This window comes from Notechis scutatus, chromosome 15 (genome assembly GCF_049901735.1).
Source record: "Notechis scutatus isolate UNSWTSFEM ecotype Mainland chromosome 15, rNotScu1.2, whole genome shotgun sequence".
NCBI classification, from domain to species: domain Eukaryota; kingdom Metazoa; phylum Chordata; class Lepidosauria; order Squamata; family Elapidae; genus Notechis; species Notechis scutatus.
In genome coordinates this window covers 6,094,070-6,111,911 of record NC_142023.1, presented here as the reverse complement: position 1 = coordinate 6,111,911, position 17,842 = coordinate 6,094,070, and the positions used below count along the sequence as shown (strand labels likewise).

Below are 17,842 nucleotides of genomic sequence, written 5' to 3'. Positions count from 1 at the left end.
GGAGAGATTCAACCTGGAAATAAGGAGGAATTTTCTGATAGGGAGAACAATCAACCAGTGGAACCGAAGTTGCCTTCGGAAGTTGTGGGAGCTTCATCATTGGAGGCTTTCAAGAAGAGATTGGACTGCCATCTGTCAGAAATGGTGAAGGGTCTCCTGCTTGGGCAGGGGGTTAGACTAGATGACCTACAACAGGGGTCCCCAACCACCGGTCCATGGACCGGTACCAGTCCGTGGAACAAATCCTACCGGGCTGCTGGTTTGCTGGGCGCCGCCATCTTGTTTTGATGAAAAAGTGCTTCCGGTGAGCTTGTCTGGGTAGAAAGCTCACCGGAAGCACTTTTTCATAAAACAAGATGGCGGCGCCCAGCTGATGCCGGTACCGGGCCGCGGCATAAAAAAGGTTGGGGACCACTGACCTACAAGGTCCCTTCCAACTCTATGAATCTGTAATCTGCAAGCATGGTCTTCTCCAAGCAGCAGGGAGCAGTGATACCTGTAAAGTCTTATATACACAAAACCTCTGTTTTAGGATCAGTTGCTACCTGTTCCCCAAGCAGGTATGTTCATAAGGTGTTCCATGAGGAGAATGTGGTACCCACAAAGCACCAGGCGCAAAGGTTACAGAAAAGACCTGGATAATATGATCATTCCTTATCATCTGGTACCTTGGCACTCAGCCGCAACCGGTCGATGGTATTCTCAGCTTCAGCGTACTTGGTTAGAAGTTTGTGGTAGTCTTCCTAAAAGACGATGAAGAGAAGAACATGGAATAGGAAGTGCTTTGGGGGTGCATGATCTGTTGTATATGGCACAGAGCAATGGTCATATGTATGAGTCAGTGGCCAAGCACCCAAATTTTGATCACGTGATCATGGAGATGGTGCAAAGGTCCTAATCCCAAGTCACTTTTTTTAGTGCCGTTGTAACATTGAAGGGTTCACTGAGAGCATATATGCACCGAAGACAAATTCCTTGTGTATTTAATCACACTTGGCCAATAAAGAATATTCTGTTCTGTTCTAGTCTATTCGATTCCTATTCCTATTCTACCCTCCTCTACTCTACTCTGTATTCTGTTCTGTTCTATTCCTTCTATTTTATTCTATCATATTTGACTCTATTCTGTTCTGTTCTATTCTAGTCTACTCTGTTCTACTCTACTCTCTTCTACTCTGTATTCTGTTCTATTCAATTCTATTCTACTCTGTATTCTGTATTCTGTATTCTGTATTCTGTATTCTATTCTATTCTATTCTATTCTATTCTATTCTATTCTATTCTATTCTATTCCACTCCACTCTATTCTGTATTGTTCTATTCTATTCTGTTCTGTTCTGTTCTGTTCCGTTCCGTTACACTCCACTCTGTATTCTATTCTATTCAATTCAATTCTATTCTGTATTATGTTGTCTATTCTATTCTATTCTATTCTATTCTATTCTATTCTATTCTATTCTATTCTATTCTAATTCTGTTCTAATTCTATTCTAATTCTAATTCTATTCTATTTTATTCTGACCTGGCCTAACCTAACCTAACCTAACCTAACCTAACCTAACCTAACCTAACCTAACCTAACCTAATTCTATTCCTACTCTATTCTATGTTGTGTTAAGAGCTACCTGTATATGGATGAACCGGATACTAGAAGCCAAGGATTGAATTGCTACGAATGGTGCTTTAACCTTGAAGGACGCACACACAAAGGCGTGGGGGTGAAAAACACACAAAGAGGGGAAATGTGCATAATGTGTGCAGGTTATAACCTCTCTCCGCTTAGATTGATGCAGACATACGGTGGGTACATTAAACAGCTTGCTTTTGGCTACTGGCCTAGATTTTTCTATTGATGGCTTACAGAGACGGAGTACGTACTCACATGAATGAGCAAACCTCCAGACCAGCGAGAATAATCATCACCATCATAATAAAATACATTTCTGCAAATTGAAAAGCCTCTATGCCAGACAGAAGGAGTTTTCGCCCGGAAACTATCTATGAATATATTTATGGAATGCAGTTTCGGTTTTGCAAGCCGCTACACTGCTCCCCCCTCCCTTCCTGTTGGCAACTCTAAAAGACCAGAGAAATATTTTATGAGTTGACGGTGTGTGTGTGTGTGTGTGCATTACACAATGAACCCCTGTGTGACCACAGCTGCAAGGATTTGCTTCACAAACGTGCTTAAGACACGTCGTAAAGCTGGGGCGAAACTCACTTGACCGATTTTCCCACTTTGCGGCATCCATTTGGGGCTCGATATTGCAGTCGTCATCCGAGGACTGCCTGTGTTCTCTTCCTGAACACAGGCGGTCCTCGGATCACGACCGCAATATCGAGCCCCAAATTGATGCTGCAAAGTTTTTCGGCATTTTTCGGAACGCGTCTGGGAGACCTTACCTGAAGCTGATGCACCAGCTCCGTAGCCTGTCTGGGGGACTTCAGTTCCTCGGGAATAACAGAGACGGTGGGCGTGAGGCATTTTGCGGGAGGACCTTCTCCGCTATTCAGCAACACCTCTCGGACAATCTCGGCAGGAGACTTGAAGATGACTGGCTTCCTAACCTCCTTCCTGCTGGCTGGAGAAGTCTTCCCTTGAGGTGGTTGGTAGCTTTGAGGATCCTTGGGGAACTTGACCCGGGGTTCTACTTTGGAGAGATCTGGTAATGGGTAGTTGAGTTTCCCTCGGCCATATTGGGTGACGTCTTTTGCCCCAGAGTTTGACAAAGTCTCTCGGTTTGGTTCTTTCAAAGCAGGACGTCCCGGTTTCTTCTGACTGGTAATTCGTTGAGGGCTCAGAGATCTGGACTGCCTTGGACCTTTGGACAACAGCCCATGGGGTACATCTGCTTTTGGCTTGCGTGTGCGCTTCTCCAGTTGGCTACCAACTCGTGTGAAGGTGTGGGGCATCTGCGTTGTCCCTCTGGAATCCAAAAGACTTTCCTCAGCGTGGTTGAAAGCGAGCTGCTGGAGGGCTTGAGATTCTTTCTCCAGAGGTTGTTCCAAGTTCTCCATCCAAGATAACTCTGGACAAGTCTCGGCATCGATGCTGGGACAATTCTGAAGATCTTCCAAAGATTGGAAATCCAAGAGGCGCCGATTGTACTGCAAGGAACTTGCGAGAGAACCATGGCTTTCTGGGTTTCTTCCTGACTCCCAGGAGAACTTTCGATCTTCAGGGAAGTCCAGACCATCCTCACCCGGAATTTGAGGTTCAATTTCTAGTTGGGTGCACATTGGAGGGGGACCACAGGGAGAAGGGCTAAGGTTGGAGCTCTCAGAGAGTTCATCATCCACATTATCGGAGGCAAAGCTGCATTTATACAAAGCAAGAGGGTCTTGCAGGACCTCAGGACTGGGACTGAAGTCTGAACTGGACTGGCCTTCAAAAAAAAGCTCAGCTTGGACATCGTCCTGGCTGTCCCATGTCCCTCTTGTCTTCTCAACTTCAGTGCTGTCTTCTTCACGCCTCCTATCTAGCTGGAAGTAAGACCTCATGCCAAGATCCTTGGGACTCCTTTTCTCCTCTAAACAAGAGAAGGACATAATATTAGAAGGTCTCTCTCACCTTGTCCTAATTATCAACCCATTTCCTTCCAACCCATCTTATAGTTTAGGGCGGCCAACACAAATCAAAACATTACATTTTGTTCAAAGCTAATAACCACAAATGAAAAATGTATCAAAGGGTATAGGGCAGGGTTGTCCAACCTTGGCAACTTTAAGACTTGTGGACTTCAACTCCCAGAATTCCTCAGCCAGCTGGCTGAGGAATTCTGGGAGTTGAAGTCCACAAGTCTTAAAGTTGCCAAGGTTGGACACCCCTGGTATAGGGGTTCTTATAAATCATACATCCTTCTTACATGGGCTTTCAAGCAGCTGTCAATCTGAAGATCTTTCTGCCATTTATTTACCCAAATGATGCTGGATCCATAATACTGAGCAAATACTGGTTGTGTTTCTTGCACAATTCCAGGAAAGCCAATTGCTTGAAAGAAGAGTTAATCTGGAGTGCTAAATAGCCCTAGTATTGGCACCTTTAGCAAGAACATTAGACTCATACTTTGGTGTTTCAGGGTCTGGCTGAAAATATACAGAAACTAGGAGCTGGAAAAGCCAAAGAGAGACAGAATTTAAAAAGATGTTTAAAAAATAAAGATTGCATCCAGCTTTTGTTCTAGCTCCAACCAGTACTCTAAATAATCTTACCAGAAATTTGGGTCCCTAATTTCCTGTGTTACTCACCTGGCAGGGGACTTGTAGCATTGACATCTCCTGCATGTTCAAGATCTTGAAGTTCACCGAGATCAAAACCTTGTTCGCCTTCTTCCAAAAGGTGTTGATAGTCCTTCAGTTCCCCCAAACGTTCTTCATCTTCCAGGATCTCCTGGGAAGAAGACAAGGTCCAGCCATCCAAATTCCCAATAAGGCTGTTTTCTCCCAACTGGAAGTCTCCATCTCTTCTCCCTTCAACTCCAGCACCTTCTTCTGACTCCTTCTCCTCGTAGGGCTGCTCTCCAAAGCCATGGCTTCCTCCGTTGGCCATTCCTGCATTCCCAGGAAGGGAAGTTTAATGGTGTGAATGGTGGTGGAATGATTTCCTCAATGCAAAAAAAGAAAGATAAGCCAGATCCTTCATTTGGGCCTTTTCATCTGCCAAGAAAGTAGCGTCACATGGAGGCTTCACTCAATGCTTCCACCCCAAGGAGAGTGTCGGAATAAATAACGACGCAGAAAAATGGGTTTAGACGGGGTCCAAAGTTCCATGGTTTATCCATAGGCTGCCAATTCAATGAGAAGATGGAGGCTTCTGAAGTTTTCAGGTTGGGGTGGTGAACTTGCAATTCTCAGGGTAGCTTTAATGATCTTCTGCAGATTCTCTCAATATGGAAAGCGCCACCTGCCTAGAGAGAGAGGGGGGTGGAATTGAGAGAGAGAGAAGAAAGGAAAAAGAGATGTCACTTTGACCAGCCCATCCTGTTCACCTCACTTGCAACTTGAGGGTTTCCCTCCAATGGAATTCTACTTCCAAGCATGTTAAAAGCTCTGGAAGGTATTAAGTAAGGCTAATCTTGAATTAAGCTCCTTTAAGACATGAACGTTCAGCGAGGGGAATCTTCTATATTTGAAATTGGCTTGGAGTTAGCGTGGTTCCAGGAAGTGCCTCCCCTCCTCTGGCTCTTCTATCTATGCAGCTGGAGATGCACAGATGTGGCTTCAGGCAGTGCCACTTACCACGCAAACACAAAAGGGGCAGCTTAACCCCCCCCCCCCAATCACAGAATGACTGCATTGATTCCATCAAGTTAAGAAGAAATGAAGTCTCCCACTCCAGCGAGCTGCCCAGAAGAGAATGGATGCTTCTGAATGCGTGCTTTAATCATCATCTTCCTTCTTTCTTGGTCAGTTTAATGAAAAGAAGGATTAGGGGTGGCATGATGATGGCAGTCTTCCAATATTCTGCCCCAAAGAAGAGGGGGTTCAACCTATTCTGCAAAGCACCTGAAGGCAGGACAAGAAGCAATGGATGGAGGTTAATGAAGGAGAGATCCAACCTAAGACTTAAGGAGAAATGTCCCAACAGTGAGAATAATTAATCAGTTGGAACAGCCTGCCACCAGAAGTTGTGAACGCTCCAACACTGGAAGATTTTAAAAAGATGTTGGATAACCATTTGTCTCAAGTGGCAAGTTGTTTGCTGCTTTTTGTTTTTGTGACATCAAAGGAGGATTTTTGGCGAAGTTCACTTCTACCGTCTTAACTTTTGGGAACTATCTTGAGTAGCCGCTGAAGGATTTGGGGAAATGGTCGTCATCCCTGTTTCTAAATCTTTCGCCATCTGATAGCTTCTCTATTAAAACCAAGTAGATCTGAGTGGCCCTGGGTGATGAACTATTTAAGTAAAGTTCACAGCGTTCTGGTGAAAGTACTTTTGAGGAAGGGCAGGGGAAAAAAAAGAAAGCGTTTTGTACTTCTTTTAAAATGGGGCTCCACGTTTAAGCCACGGAGGCTACGAAGGAGGGTATTTTTGGTAAGGGAAGAATAAAAAAAACCTTGCTGGATTTGTATGCTCAGGTTCCACACAGTTGTTTACTATGTCCTGGTGCTTTCAAATAAGGCTTTTCTAGAGCATGCTGCCACATTTCAAGGAGGCTGAATAGGAATATTTTTTTATTTTTATTTTATCTCCCCTTTATTATTTTTATAAATAACTCAAGATGGTGAACATATACAATACAATTTCCTCCTATTTTTCCCATGACAACAGCTCTTTAAGGTAGGTTGGGCTGACAGAGAATGACTGCCCTGAAGTCACCCAGCTGGCTTTCGTGCTTAAAGCAGGACTAGAACTCACCGTCTCCTGGTGATTGGCCCAAAGTCACCCAGCTGCTTTCATGGCTAAATCAGGATTTGAACTCGTGCTCTCATGCTTTCTACCCTGGTGCCCTAACAACCAGTCCAAACTTACTCACATTTGTATCCGTATTTATGAATCTGTGCTTCATTTGTATTGTATTCTAAAATAGAAGAGAGTTAGAAATATCTTCCATTCGTAACTCTCTTCTATGTTCCCTTATGTAATTTTGGTTGTTTTGGTCTTATGTCCACATAGGAGAGGAAAGAAGAATAGATGTTTTGTGGATTATTTATCTGGAAGGGTCATTGCTGAGGAAAACAGCCCAGGGTCCCATTTTTATATGTTTCCAAAATCCGTAAATCTTTCCTTGTTCTAAACCTCTTTGGAAAGCTGCCCTGATATGCTCAATCTCCAAAGTGAATTAATATGCTGGTTTGTGTTGGTCGGTTGGGTTTATTTTCCCCACTCTGGACTCTCATTCTGAATCTGGCTGTGGTCCCCTTAAGTGCCCAGTGAGCTCCAGTCAGTAATTCGAGGACTGTGCAGAAAGGTGGATTTTACTTGGATTTTATTTTAGTTTGAGGTTGCATTGGTTAATTCAACAAAACTCTTGGATGCTGTGTGGAGGATACAGAAGGTTCTTTGCATCAGATTGGATCTGGTCCAGGCAGTGATCCAACATTTGACCAACAAGGTTAAGATAGGAGAGAGAGAGAGAGAGAGAGAGAGAGAGAGAGAGAGAGAGAGAGATTGTGTTTGTGTGTCAGATTGTGTGTGTGTCTGAGAGAGAGAGATTATGTGTATGTATGTGTGTGTGACAGATTGTGTGTGTGTCTGATGAAGAGAGAGAGATTATGTGTATGTGTGTGTGAGATAGATTGTGTGTGTGTGAGAGAGAGAGGGGATTGTTTGTGAGAGATTGTGTGTGTGTCTGATGGAGAGAGAGAGAGATTGTGTGAGAGAGAGATTGTGTGTGTGAGGGAGGGGATTGTGTTTGTGTGTGAGAGAGATTGTGTGTGTGTGTGTAAGAGAGAGAAAGGGATTGTGTTTGTGTTTGTGTGTGAGAGAGATTCTGTATGTGTTTGAGAGAGAGAGAGAGAGAGATTATGTGTATGTGTGTGAGAGATAGATTGTGTGTTTGTCTGATGGACAGAGAGAGATTGTGTCTATGTGTGTGAGAGATTGTGTGTGTGTGTGAGGGGGGGATTGTGTTTGTGTGTGTGAGAGAGAGATTGTACCATTCCAGGTAATTGGTTGTCCATCTCTTTTGAAAACCTCCATAAATTTCGGGGGCAAAGTCATCCCACTGTTTAATTGTTCTAACTGTCAGGAAATTTCTCCTTAGTTCTTTCTCAGCATTCACCTTGGAGATTTAGCCAAAATGATGAGCAAGAACACCTTTTTTGCAAAGGCTGCAAGACATTTGCAGCAGTAACAAGTTCTTGGAGGTATGCAGCTGCTTGCTAGAACGTCTGCACTTTTTAAAGCGTTTCTTAGAAACTTTAGAAATTGTTCTTGGCAAAGTTCTGGAAAGTGGCCTCATTCAAAATGGGCAGATAAAATAAGGAAAATCTTTTTTTTTTTCCCCTTCTAAAAGTGAGAACAATTAACCAGTGGAATGGCTTGCCTTCAGAAGTTGTGGGTGCTCCATCACTGGAGTCTTTTAAGAAGAGACTGGACAGCCACGTCTGAAATGATATAAGGTCTTCTGCTTGATCAGGGGTCAGACTAGAAGACCTCCAAAGGTCCCTTCCAACTCCATTATTCTGTTCTTTTCTAAATCCCTCCACCATGTGCCAAAGCTATCCAAATTTCTGAAAAGCGCCTTACAGAATCTGCAAGTAGCTCTGATTACAATTTCTGCGATGATGCCAAACATATTTTTTTTTTACTATGGTTCCACCCTCAGAAAGTGTCCAAAATCCGTTCCGATCATTTGATTCAGCAGTTGGCTTTGACCCTGCCAAATTTTGCTATTGTTATTTTTAAAAAATTGCAAACACATCTAATCATAACACCTTTTTCTTTTAAGAAGAAAGAATGTTGCAATTGTTATGAAGTTGAATTCCTTGCGATGTTATGGTTTTGAAGGGAATAGCAATAATAAATAAAGAAATGTAGTAGAATATATTATAGCATTAAGTAGAAAGCTACTCTATAGGCATTTGTTATCTTGCTGTTGTAAGAAACGATTTCCTTAACCATTCACTTGTTGTAAAACAATTGTAAACTCATGCCTGCTATCAATTACATCCTTCTCCTATTAAGGCCTATGTCCTCCCATCTAAATCAATCTGAATCCATCTGTTTTCCTGGATTGACAGATCTCATGGCATTCTCTGCAAATGTAACATCTCCTAAACCTCCCAGAGTAATCCATATCTTTGAAGTGTACTCCTCAAATGATCAATTAGGGAGACAATGGGAGAAAAGATAATACAGCCAATAGAATCTGCTTGTTGCAGGAAGATGTAAATCTTAAATTAGATTACATGACTAGTGTTTTACAACTAGTTAGATTACATGACTAGAGATTTACAAGGTCATTAGAGAACTAAGAACAAAGACTTTTGCATGTATAAAAAGGACAGGACATCTTTCTGCATTTTGTAGAATTTTCCTCCCATGTCTCTTGTGATGTGCTAGGAATTTCTTACCTAGAACTTTAACTTTGATCAAATATAAAGTCCGCTTTCTTTGATTTGCAAGCCTCCATTTAAGTCTTTGTTTTGGTTCATTTTTAGCTTAAGCGTACTGCCACACCTTACAGTTTGGTAGAAGAATCCGGGGACTTGGCACCAGGCCTTAAAAAGTTGTGGCTTTTTTAAAAGAGAAAGAATGGCCCTGCCATTGAGCCTGTTAGACTCCGATAGCATCTCTATGGAGACAAAACCTTGAGATACCAAACTGAAGTCTTATCAGATACCTCCTGCCTCGCTCAGGCTTTTCTCATGCAATGTTTTGTTTGAGGAAAGGGTTGCCCTGATCACCAGTTCTGAAGGTAACCTAATCCAACGACTGGATGGGACTCGCAGAGATCATCTAATCCTTTCCCAAGGCAGGATTTAAAAGGGTGAAGAGCTTGGTCCTAGAGACCCTGGTTTATTCATTTTGAAAGCATCTCTTGCAAAGGTTAATCGAGATTTGAACAGAGCTACTAGCATTATCTGATGTAGGTTTACTTGATTGCATATAATGGCTGGAAACGCAAACAGGAAGGGTAAGTGATAGAAATATCACTAAGACAGTTGGGGAGAGAGGGAGGGAGGTTGAGAGAGAGAGACAGAGAGAGACAGACAAACAGAGAGAGAGAAAGAGAGACAGAGACAGAGACAGAGAGAGAGGAGAGAGAGAGAGAGAGAGTTGTGTGATAAAATCTTACTCAATGGAAGAATCTAAAACAATTTGCAATTGAGGTAGAAAACCACAAACTCTTTAAAATGGAAAAATAAGCCTGTCAATTACCAGAAATCTTTTGCACCCAGTTAATTCTGCTCTAAGCCAGGTCACAGAAATAAAACACAGGAAGTTGGACTCAAGATGATCCGAGACACACACCTGCAGCCCGAAAAGACAGACCCGAAGTGTGAAGAGGAAGCTCAAAAAAACCCAAAAAAAAACCAACAACTGTCGCCAAACTAAAAGCAGAATTGCCAAAGACTGATGGAGAAATAGGCCACGGGGGAAGAAAATGAGGCCTAACCACAGAGGAGTGAGAAACACATCAGCAAAATAGCAAAGCTAAAGAATTTCTTGCAAGCCGCAAAGGAAACCTGAAGCAGCAGCTGTGCAGAGGACAATTCTTTGGTGCAAAAATCTCTTAGCAGCTCAGCAACGTTGGTTTCGAAGTTGCTTTGAGCACCAGAAGTGAACACCGTGTTACAGTCACCCTGGAATGCTCAGGCTCACGAAACTCTGGCTGTAGAGATTTTTAAGCTGGTGGGTTTCTTCCAGATATTAAGCCCTCAAATAATTCTCCAGAGCTTCCAGAGAGAAGATACAAGGACCACCTACTTAGCTATCAAAGTCTATCATCTTTTTTTTTTTTTTCATTCTGATCATCATCATCTCAACCAGGGATTCAAGATCAGATGAAATCTCCTCTACGACTTTTGAACCGAGCTTAATTGGTCCAAAACATCTTTTGGAAACAAGAAAGGCATTGGAAATTATACCACGCAGCAATATTTTCAGGATTATTTAAGAAAGGTAGTTCATCCTTCCAAAAAGAAGGTCGCTCCGTCAGGTTCTTCAACCTTCCAGGACACCCTTTGAAACCTCCAATGGGAAAGTCCACCTTCTTCTCCTTCCCAATCCATCGGTCTATCATTGGACTACAATTCCCACCCGCCCCGAAGAGCAGTTAAAAAGCTATCAGTTATTCTAAAACCTTGCTTGGGTCCATCCGATCGGGCATGGGTCTATGACAATTCACCACAGCCCACTCACTGTGGCCAACTCACCACGAGGCAACTTGCGATGGCCAACTTATCATGGGATAACTAGCTGCAGGACAAGAGTTACATTAATATCAAAGAAATGGTGGCACGGAATCCTTAAAGAAAGGATGCAACAGGAGGGACAGAATGTAATGTGAATGACAAAAATGTAAATATTTTATTTATTTATTTTAAATAATTAAATTGAATTGTTAAATTGCCATGCAGAGAATTGGCCAAGGCGAGTTGGCTGTGGTGAGCTGATGATGATGATGAGTTGGCCATGGCGAGTTGGCCATGGCGAGTTGGCTGCAGCAAGTTGTCCCATTCAGTCAGGGCACAAAGAATGAGGACCACCGTTTAGGTTGCAGCATTGAAGATTGATTCATTGATTCACAAGAATCTGGCCAACTAAAGTTCAACATTAAATTGGTGCCTGATAAGGGTCAATGGAATTCAGAAGGGGTTCGACTTGGATTGTTTGTAGCATTGTAAAGACTCTAGGTTGATGACTTGCTTAACTCCACCCCCCCAGCTCTGCCTGTTTTTTTTCCCCCTACACATCTATGATTGATGGATTTTGGAGCCTTTGACCCTAAACTCTAAGGAGAGGCATTTTGAAGACTCTTAAAAAGGCAGAGGGGACCACCAAGAAAAAAGAAAGACAATTTAATTAGAGTGACACTGATTAAATGCAAAACATTGCAGTTCAGGACAGAATACCTAGTCTGATTGGCTAAATAAGTCACATATTCAATTCTTCTCCAGATGGGGCCCTGAAAAAGATCCATCTGAAATTCTGGACAGCTGCCTTCCATCCCCATGGAGAATCCAAAGCTGGACAGCTGTTAGGTCAGCCAGTAAAGCAACAATGTTCTCTATTCCTATTGTTCAAAACCATGTTGTCATTTTTAAAGTGAAGATTGCCAGTTAAGTGTTACAACACAAGCTTGAGGACTAAAAAGACTAGTCTCGCTCCCTCCTTGCTTATCAAACAAGACAAAGAGCATTGACTGAAGCCCACACCAGTAATAAGACAGGTCTTGTCACTGCTAACCTAATTAATATCCATTTGCTTCCCCCCACAACTAACTGTCCATTAGAGGCACTCATTCATTTCCCCCACCCCCTAATTCATTTCCCCCTCCGCCTAATTCGCAAGCATCTACCCTCCTCTGTAATTACACAAACATCTGGCTGGAAAGCTTACAAAAAGCCTGCGGCATGTCTCTTAGATCCCCCTACTTTAGTTAGCCAGCCAAATGTAAAGGACAGGGCAGAGGGGAGAAAAATCTGATTTCTCCCAGCTCACAGATGACTTTTCTAAGATTAACGGACAATACAAGGTCAAAGAGACACCAAACAGGGCAAGAAAATTGAATGGTGCTTGGTTTGTATTCCTTTAATTGCAAAATGTCACCTCCCTCCTCCTATACATATACCATTGCAAAACAAGTTTTTTTTTTTTTTTTAAAAAAAATCACAGAGTATGTTAGGGAAGCACCAGCCAAAATAAAATCTTTTTTTTTTTAAAAAAAAAATCTATTTATTGGTAATAAGTCACCGGCTGCCAGAATCTGTAACCTAGAAAGTCACTTGGATATAAAATATTATTTTACTGCTAGAAAGCCCTCAGTATATATTTTGTTCCTGTGAATAACCAGGGGGATCCTTCCCTCCCTTCTCTTTCTGGATTTCAACTCTTTTTTGCAGATCCCCCCCCCACCCAAGCTGCAAATGCCAGTTTGGTCTAGTGGTTAAAGCACCTGGCTAGAAAGTGAGAAGTCCCATCCTAGCCAGGAAAGCTAACTGGGTAACTTTGGGCCTCTCATCAGGAGATGGTGAGTTCTAGTCCTGCTTTTTGCATGAAAGCCAGTTGAATGAGTTTGGTCCAATCACCAGGAGACAGTGAGTTCTAGTCCTGCCTTATGCATGAAAGCCAACTGGGTGATTTTGAGCCAATCATCAGGAGATTGTGAGTTCTAGTCCTGCCTTAGTCAGGAAAACCTTTGCAAAATTATGGAAAGGAGCTAATATCCCTTCAGAAGATTTAGTTATAGAAAAAAATATTGGAATGCGCCAAAATGGATAAGCTCACATTGGAAATGAAAGACGAGGAGGATTCCGAATATTATCTAACATGGGATAAGTGGTATGAGTGTTTAAAAAACAGATATAAAGATTAGAAAAAAGGATTATAGTAAATAAAGTAAGAGACCTTAAAGGAGTATCAATGTAGGTATGTATATAATAATGTATTTGTCGATGCCAAACCGTTGCTACAAATATAAGTGAGATTTGTATTTTTGAAAACTGTAATAAAAATTATTTTCAAAAAAATAAAATAAAAGTGGCTTTTATGGCTAGCTGAAAATTTTTATAATCCAGGCATGTGCATGAACTCTGCCTGATTAAAAAAAAACCTTTTGGCTTTTGCTGAAGGCCAAGCCATAATTCATCTAACAACTTAAAATGATGCTTCAAACAAAGGAAAATGATTCCATATGCAGCCAAGGGATTCCCTTCCCTACCCACCTAGCTAGGCTGCCAGACAGCTCTGGTTTGCAGTCCCCTTGACTTGAAGAAGCTTCTTGGGAACAAAAAAGAGTTTGTCAAAACTCGAAAGCAAGAAGAAAAACTAGCTGTCTTTCACGCGAGAGTGGATAGGCTTCTGTTCTAAAGCTCACACCTTTCAAATTTCAGGGATAAGGGAACAGAAACTGGACATAAAGGCAGGGATAAATAAAATAGGTTTCTTTAATTGGCTGAGTGTGATTGGACACACACGGAATTTGTCTCCGGTATAGAAGTTCTCAGCAACAGAGAAAGAAGTTAGGGCTACCATGTTGAAGCTGTACAAAAGTCTAACAGTTAGAAAGCTGTTAAAAGTACAGATCTTATCTTTCCCCTGTACTGTTTGCTTCTACTAAATTGTTTGCATAACCGTATTATTTTTGATTAAGTGCCGCAGGGAGAGTTTCGTGTGGATTTTTTGCTGGGTTTTATTCTTCTCTTTCTCTTGAACACAGTCCGCAAGCAAGCCATCTGGTAGAGCCCTAGGATAAGCAAGAGGCTCCACTGTTCCCTTGAACAAAACCTGGTTAATCTTCATAAGTGCCCAAAGATACACAATCCACCCCAGGCAGCATGAGCTTGGCTCAAGATTTAAAAGAATGTTTTTTTCCCCCTAATCTCCAAAATAGGTATGTAAGTGGAGCTACGAAGCTTCCACAACCAGAGAGCTTGCACATTTGGAAGTATTAATTTTTTTTAAATTATATTTTGGTTACTAACTTTGGCCTCCCTTTGACTTTGCTCCAAGGCCTTCAGAACAGCCCAGGCAGATCTTTCTTCCTTAGGCTTGGTTGCCTTGGTGAATCCAAGAAGCTGTCCCCCAAAAGTGAGGTCCTAACCCCAGCACTGTATGGCTAGGAGAGTTGGACCATAAAAAACCAGAATTACTACCAACCTGCCTTCCATTGAGCCACCTGTATGCTGCACGAATCAAAAAGAGGGCTGTGAAAATATTTACAGACCCCTCACATCCCGGACACAAACTATTTCAACTCCTTCCCTCAAAACGACGCTATAGAGCACTGCACACCAGAACAACTAGACACAAGGACAGTTTTACCCCAAACGCCATCACTCTGCTAAATAAATAATTCCCTCAACACTGTCCAACGATTTACAAAGTCTGCACTACTATTACTATTAATCTTCTCATCCCTCCTTATCACCCATCCCCTCCCACTTGTGACTGTACGACTGTAACTTTGTCGCTTGTATCCTTACGATCTATATTGACTGTTTCCTAGTATGATTTGATTGCTTGTTGTATCTTATGATTATCATTAAGTGTTGTACCTGATGATTCTTGACTCTTGATGAAGGTCTCTTTTCTTTTATGTACACTGAGAGCATTTGCACCAAGACAAATTCCTTGTGTGTCCAATCACACTTGGCCAATAAAGAATTCTACTCTATTCTCTACTCTACTCTACTATCTCTACTCTACTCTACTACTCTACTCTCTACTCTGCTCTACTCCATTCCATTCCATTCCATTCTATTCTGTAAGGAAAGTTGAGTGCCAAAGAATTGATCCTATTGAATTGCGGTGAAGACTCAGTCAATCCTAAAGGAAATCAACCCTGATGGTTGAAAACCTCTCAGGATCCTTCCAGTTCTACGATTCTACATTTCCTCTTTTGCTGCTCTTTAGCTAGTTACTAAAACCAACCATTTTGTAGGCTTCCGTCAGGCGATGAGCTATGGAGTTTGCACAACCCAGGAAAGCCACAGAAAACTAAAGTTAAGAGGAACCCATTCCAGCACAGGCAAATCATAACAATAACACAACTAAAAGGGACCTTGGAGGTCTTCTAGTCCAACCCCCTGCTCAAGCAGGAGACCTTATACCCCGTTTCAGACAAGTGCCTGTCCAGTCTCTTCTTAAAAACCTCCAGTGATAGAAGCACCCACAAGTCATTCCACTGATTAATTGTTCTCTGTCAGGAAATTTCTTAGTTCTAGGTTGCTTCTCTCCTTGATTAGTTCCATTGCTTCTTGTCCTGCTCATGGACTACATATAGACTCATAAGGCCGGGAGGGACCCCAGAGGTCTTGTAGTCCAACCCTCTCTTCAAGGCAGGAGCCTTATACATTATCCTCCCTGAACAAATGATTGTTCAGTCTATTTTTTGAAAACCTCCACCCACAACTCCAAGGAGGCAAAGTTTATTCCATTGTTCTGTCAGAAAATCTCTCCTTCTTTCTAAGTTGGTTCTCTCTTTAAGATGAACATAACTAATAAACGTGACCAGAATAGGGCCTCCTGCCTTGGGAGGGGGGGGTGTTGGACTTGATGACCTACAAGGTCCCTTCCAACTCTATTAACCTATAATCTATGACAAGCCTTGAAATAAAAGACCCTTCCCCTTTGATAAAGAAGGCGGGGGGAATCTTTAAAAAACTCTTACATGGTTAGGCGGATCCGCTCACCAGGGGCCTGAGCGTTCCCAGCCGTTGCTTAGCAGAGCCGAAACCAACAAGAACTTCTCCGCAAGGCGCTTTTGCTTTCCTCCCTCCTTCAAGGTAACCAGAGCAACAGGAGGTTCAAATCCAGTCTGGGCAAACACACACACACACACACACACACTACTAGGCAAAAAGAAAAAAAAAGCACGTTCCTGACCCTCATGAAGGCAGCGCGATTCTTTCTTCAGCGTTAGGGCATCTCTCATATCTCGCGCAATCGTTGCTACCCAGACCTGAAACGGCGCGGGGCGCGTAAGGAAGGATGGGAGAGCAAAGGGGTTGGTTAAAGAGGGCGCTTCGTTTCGGGGGATCGCCCAAATAAAACGGGGTGGGTGGGGAAAGAGTGTCCCAACTAAACAGTGACTAAACAGAGCCACGTTTCCCCTCCCTTCTCCCCCCTCCAAAAAATCTGGTTCCGAGCCGCATTAAAAACAACCTTTCCACAGAAAGAGCGCACAAACCAGGAAGAAAAGAGGATGCAAGGGTGGTCTCCAGTCCCTTGTTTTAAAAACATGCCCCCCCACCCCCACTCCACAATTGCAATGCCCACCCCGCCCGGATCTTTCTGCAAACCCGCCAACCTCCCCAAGCAACCAAAGAAGAAGGGCAGAGGCTATACAGGGAGCCCCCAGCCCTCAAGCCCCAATATTTACTTGGCCAGCGATGGTTGGCTTCTCTTGGCTCCTTGGAGCCAACTTTCTCCTCGAGTTTGCAGCCTGCGAAGTTTTGCAACAGGGCGGATCGTTTCCTGGAGTTGTGAATTGGCGGCGGCCAGTGTAGAAACGCATCTGGAGGAGGAAGGGGGGAAAGGAGGAGCCAGATGGGCAGAGCTGCAGATGACCAGGCTCTTCCCCAATGGCAGCTTGAGGGAGGCGGGCAGAGGCCGGGGTCATTAACATAAGAAGATTCTTGAATGGAAGGTAGAAGCCAGCCTTTCCTTAAGTTTTGGGTCCAAAGGGGAGGGAGGGAGGGGGAGTTATAGTTGCCTGCAGGGAAAAGGGAGAGAAGAAGGAAGAAAAGAGAGAGAAAGGAAGAAAGGAGAGAAAGGGAAAGAAAGTTAGGGAAAAAGGAGAAAGAGAAAGAAAGGAAGGAGAGAAGGGGAAGGAAGGAAGGAAAGAAGGAAGAAAAGAGAGAGAAAGAAAGGAAAAGGAAAGGAAAAGAAAGACAGAAAGAAAAAGGAAGTTAAGAAGGAAGTTAGGAAGAAAGGAGAAAGAGAAAGAAAGGAAAGATAAAGATGGAGAGAAAGAAAGAAAAGAAAGAATGCACCCACAACTTCTGCAGGCAAGTCGTTCCACGGGTTAATTGCTCTAACTGTTAAGAATTTTCTCGTTAGTTCTAAGTTGCTTCCCTCCTTGGTTAGTTTCCATCTGTTGTTTCTTGCCTTTGGGGGCTTTGAAAAATAGTTTGACCCCCTTGTCTTTGTGGGAGCCCCTCAAATATTGGAAGACTGCTATCGTGTCCCCCGCTAGTCCTTCTATTCATTAGACTAGACATTCCCAGTTCCTTAATCATCTTTGTTGCTCTTCTCTGGACTCTTTCTAGAGTCCCCAAATCTCTTTTATATTATTTATTTATTTGTTTCGTCAAGCATGTTTTGGATAACAGACATAATTAGGAACATGAAATGGGTACATATAAAAAGGGAGACATTAGGACAGGTAGGCATGTTGGTGCGCTTATGCACGCCCCTTACAGTCCTCTTAGGAATGGGGTGAGGTCAACAGTAGACAGTCTAAGGTTGAAGTTGTTGGGGTTTGGGGAAGAAAAGCTGGTGTAACCAAAATAACAGCCACGGTTCTTTTCTCTAACAGGTTTATTGAAAAATTAAACCACAGTCTCTCTCTTTTATGTACATATATAGTGAAATCTGGAAGGGTTCCCCCATTATTGGCTAGGGACCGACGACAAGGCGGAATCCGGGCAAGATGACTGCAGAGGCGTCAATCACAACCACAGATGGTTCTACTTCCCTCTGACGGTGCCCAGATCTTTTCCTGCCCAA

General features: G+C 42.9%; 2 protein-coding genes across 6 annotated transcripts in view; both read right to left on the bottom strand.

Annotated features, from left to right (window-relative positions):
- AKNA (AT-hook transcription factor) overlaps positions 1–16,618 on the bottom strand; it is a 41,913-nt gene extending 25,295 nt beyond the window's left edge. Inside the window, exons 1-5 of one of the 5 annotated variants that reach the window (XM_087943971.1) lie at positions 16,494–16,618; positions 15,783–15,929; positions 4,249–4,903; positions 2,404–3,530; positions 669–743 (exon numbers count right to left, since the gene is read on the bottom strand). In XM_087943971.1, coding sequence (XP_087800097.1) covers positions 669–743; positions 2,404–3,530; positions 4,249–4,549 — 1,503 coding nt within the window. In that variant the 5' untranslated portion in view covers positions 4,550–4,903; positions 15,783–15,929; positions 16,494–16,618. The remainder of the gene's footprint in view (positions 1–668; positions 744–2,403; positions 3,531–4,248; positions 4,904–15,782; positions 15,930–16,493) is intronic. The other 4 variants (XM_087943973.1, XM_087943972.1, XM_087943974.1 and 1 more) reach the window with 4 other exon arrangements.
- The window catches only part of WHRN (whirlin), a 142,290-nt gene that overhangs the window by 57,612 nt on the left and 66,836 nt on the right, over positions 1–17,842 (bottom strand). The window lies entirely within an intron of this gene.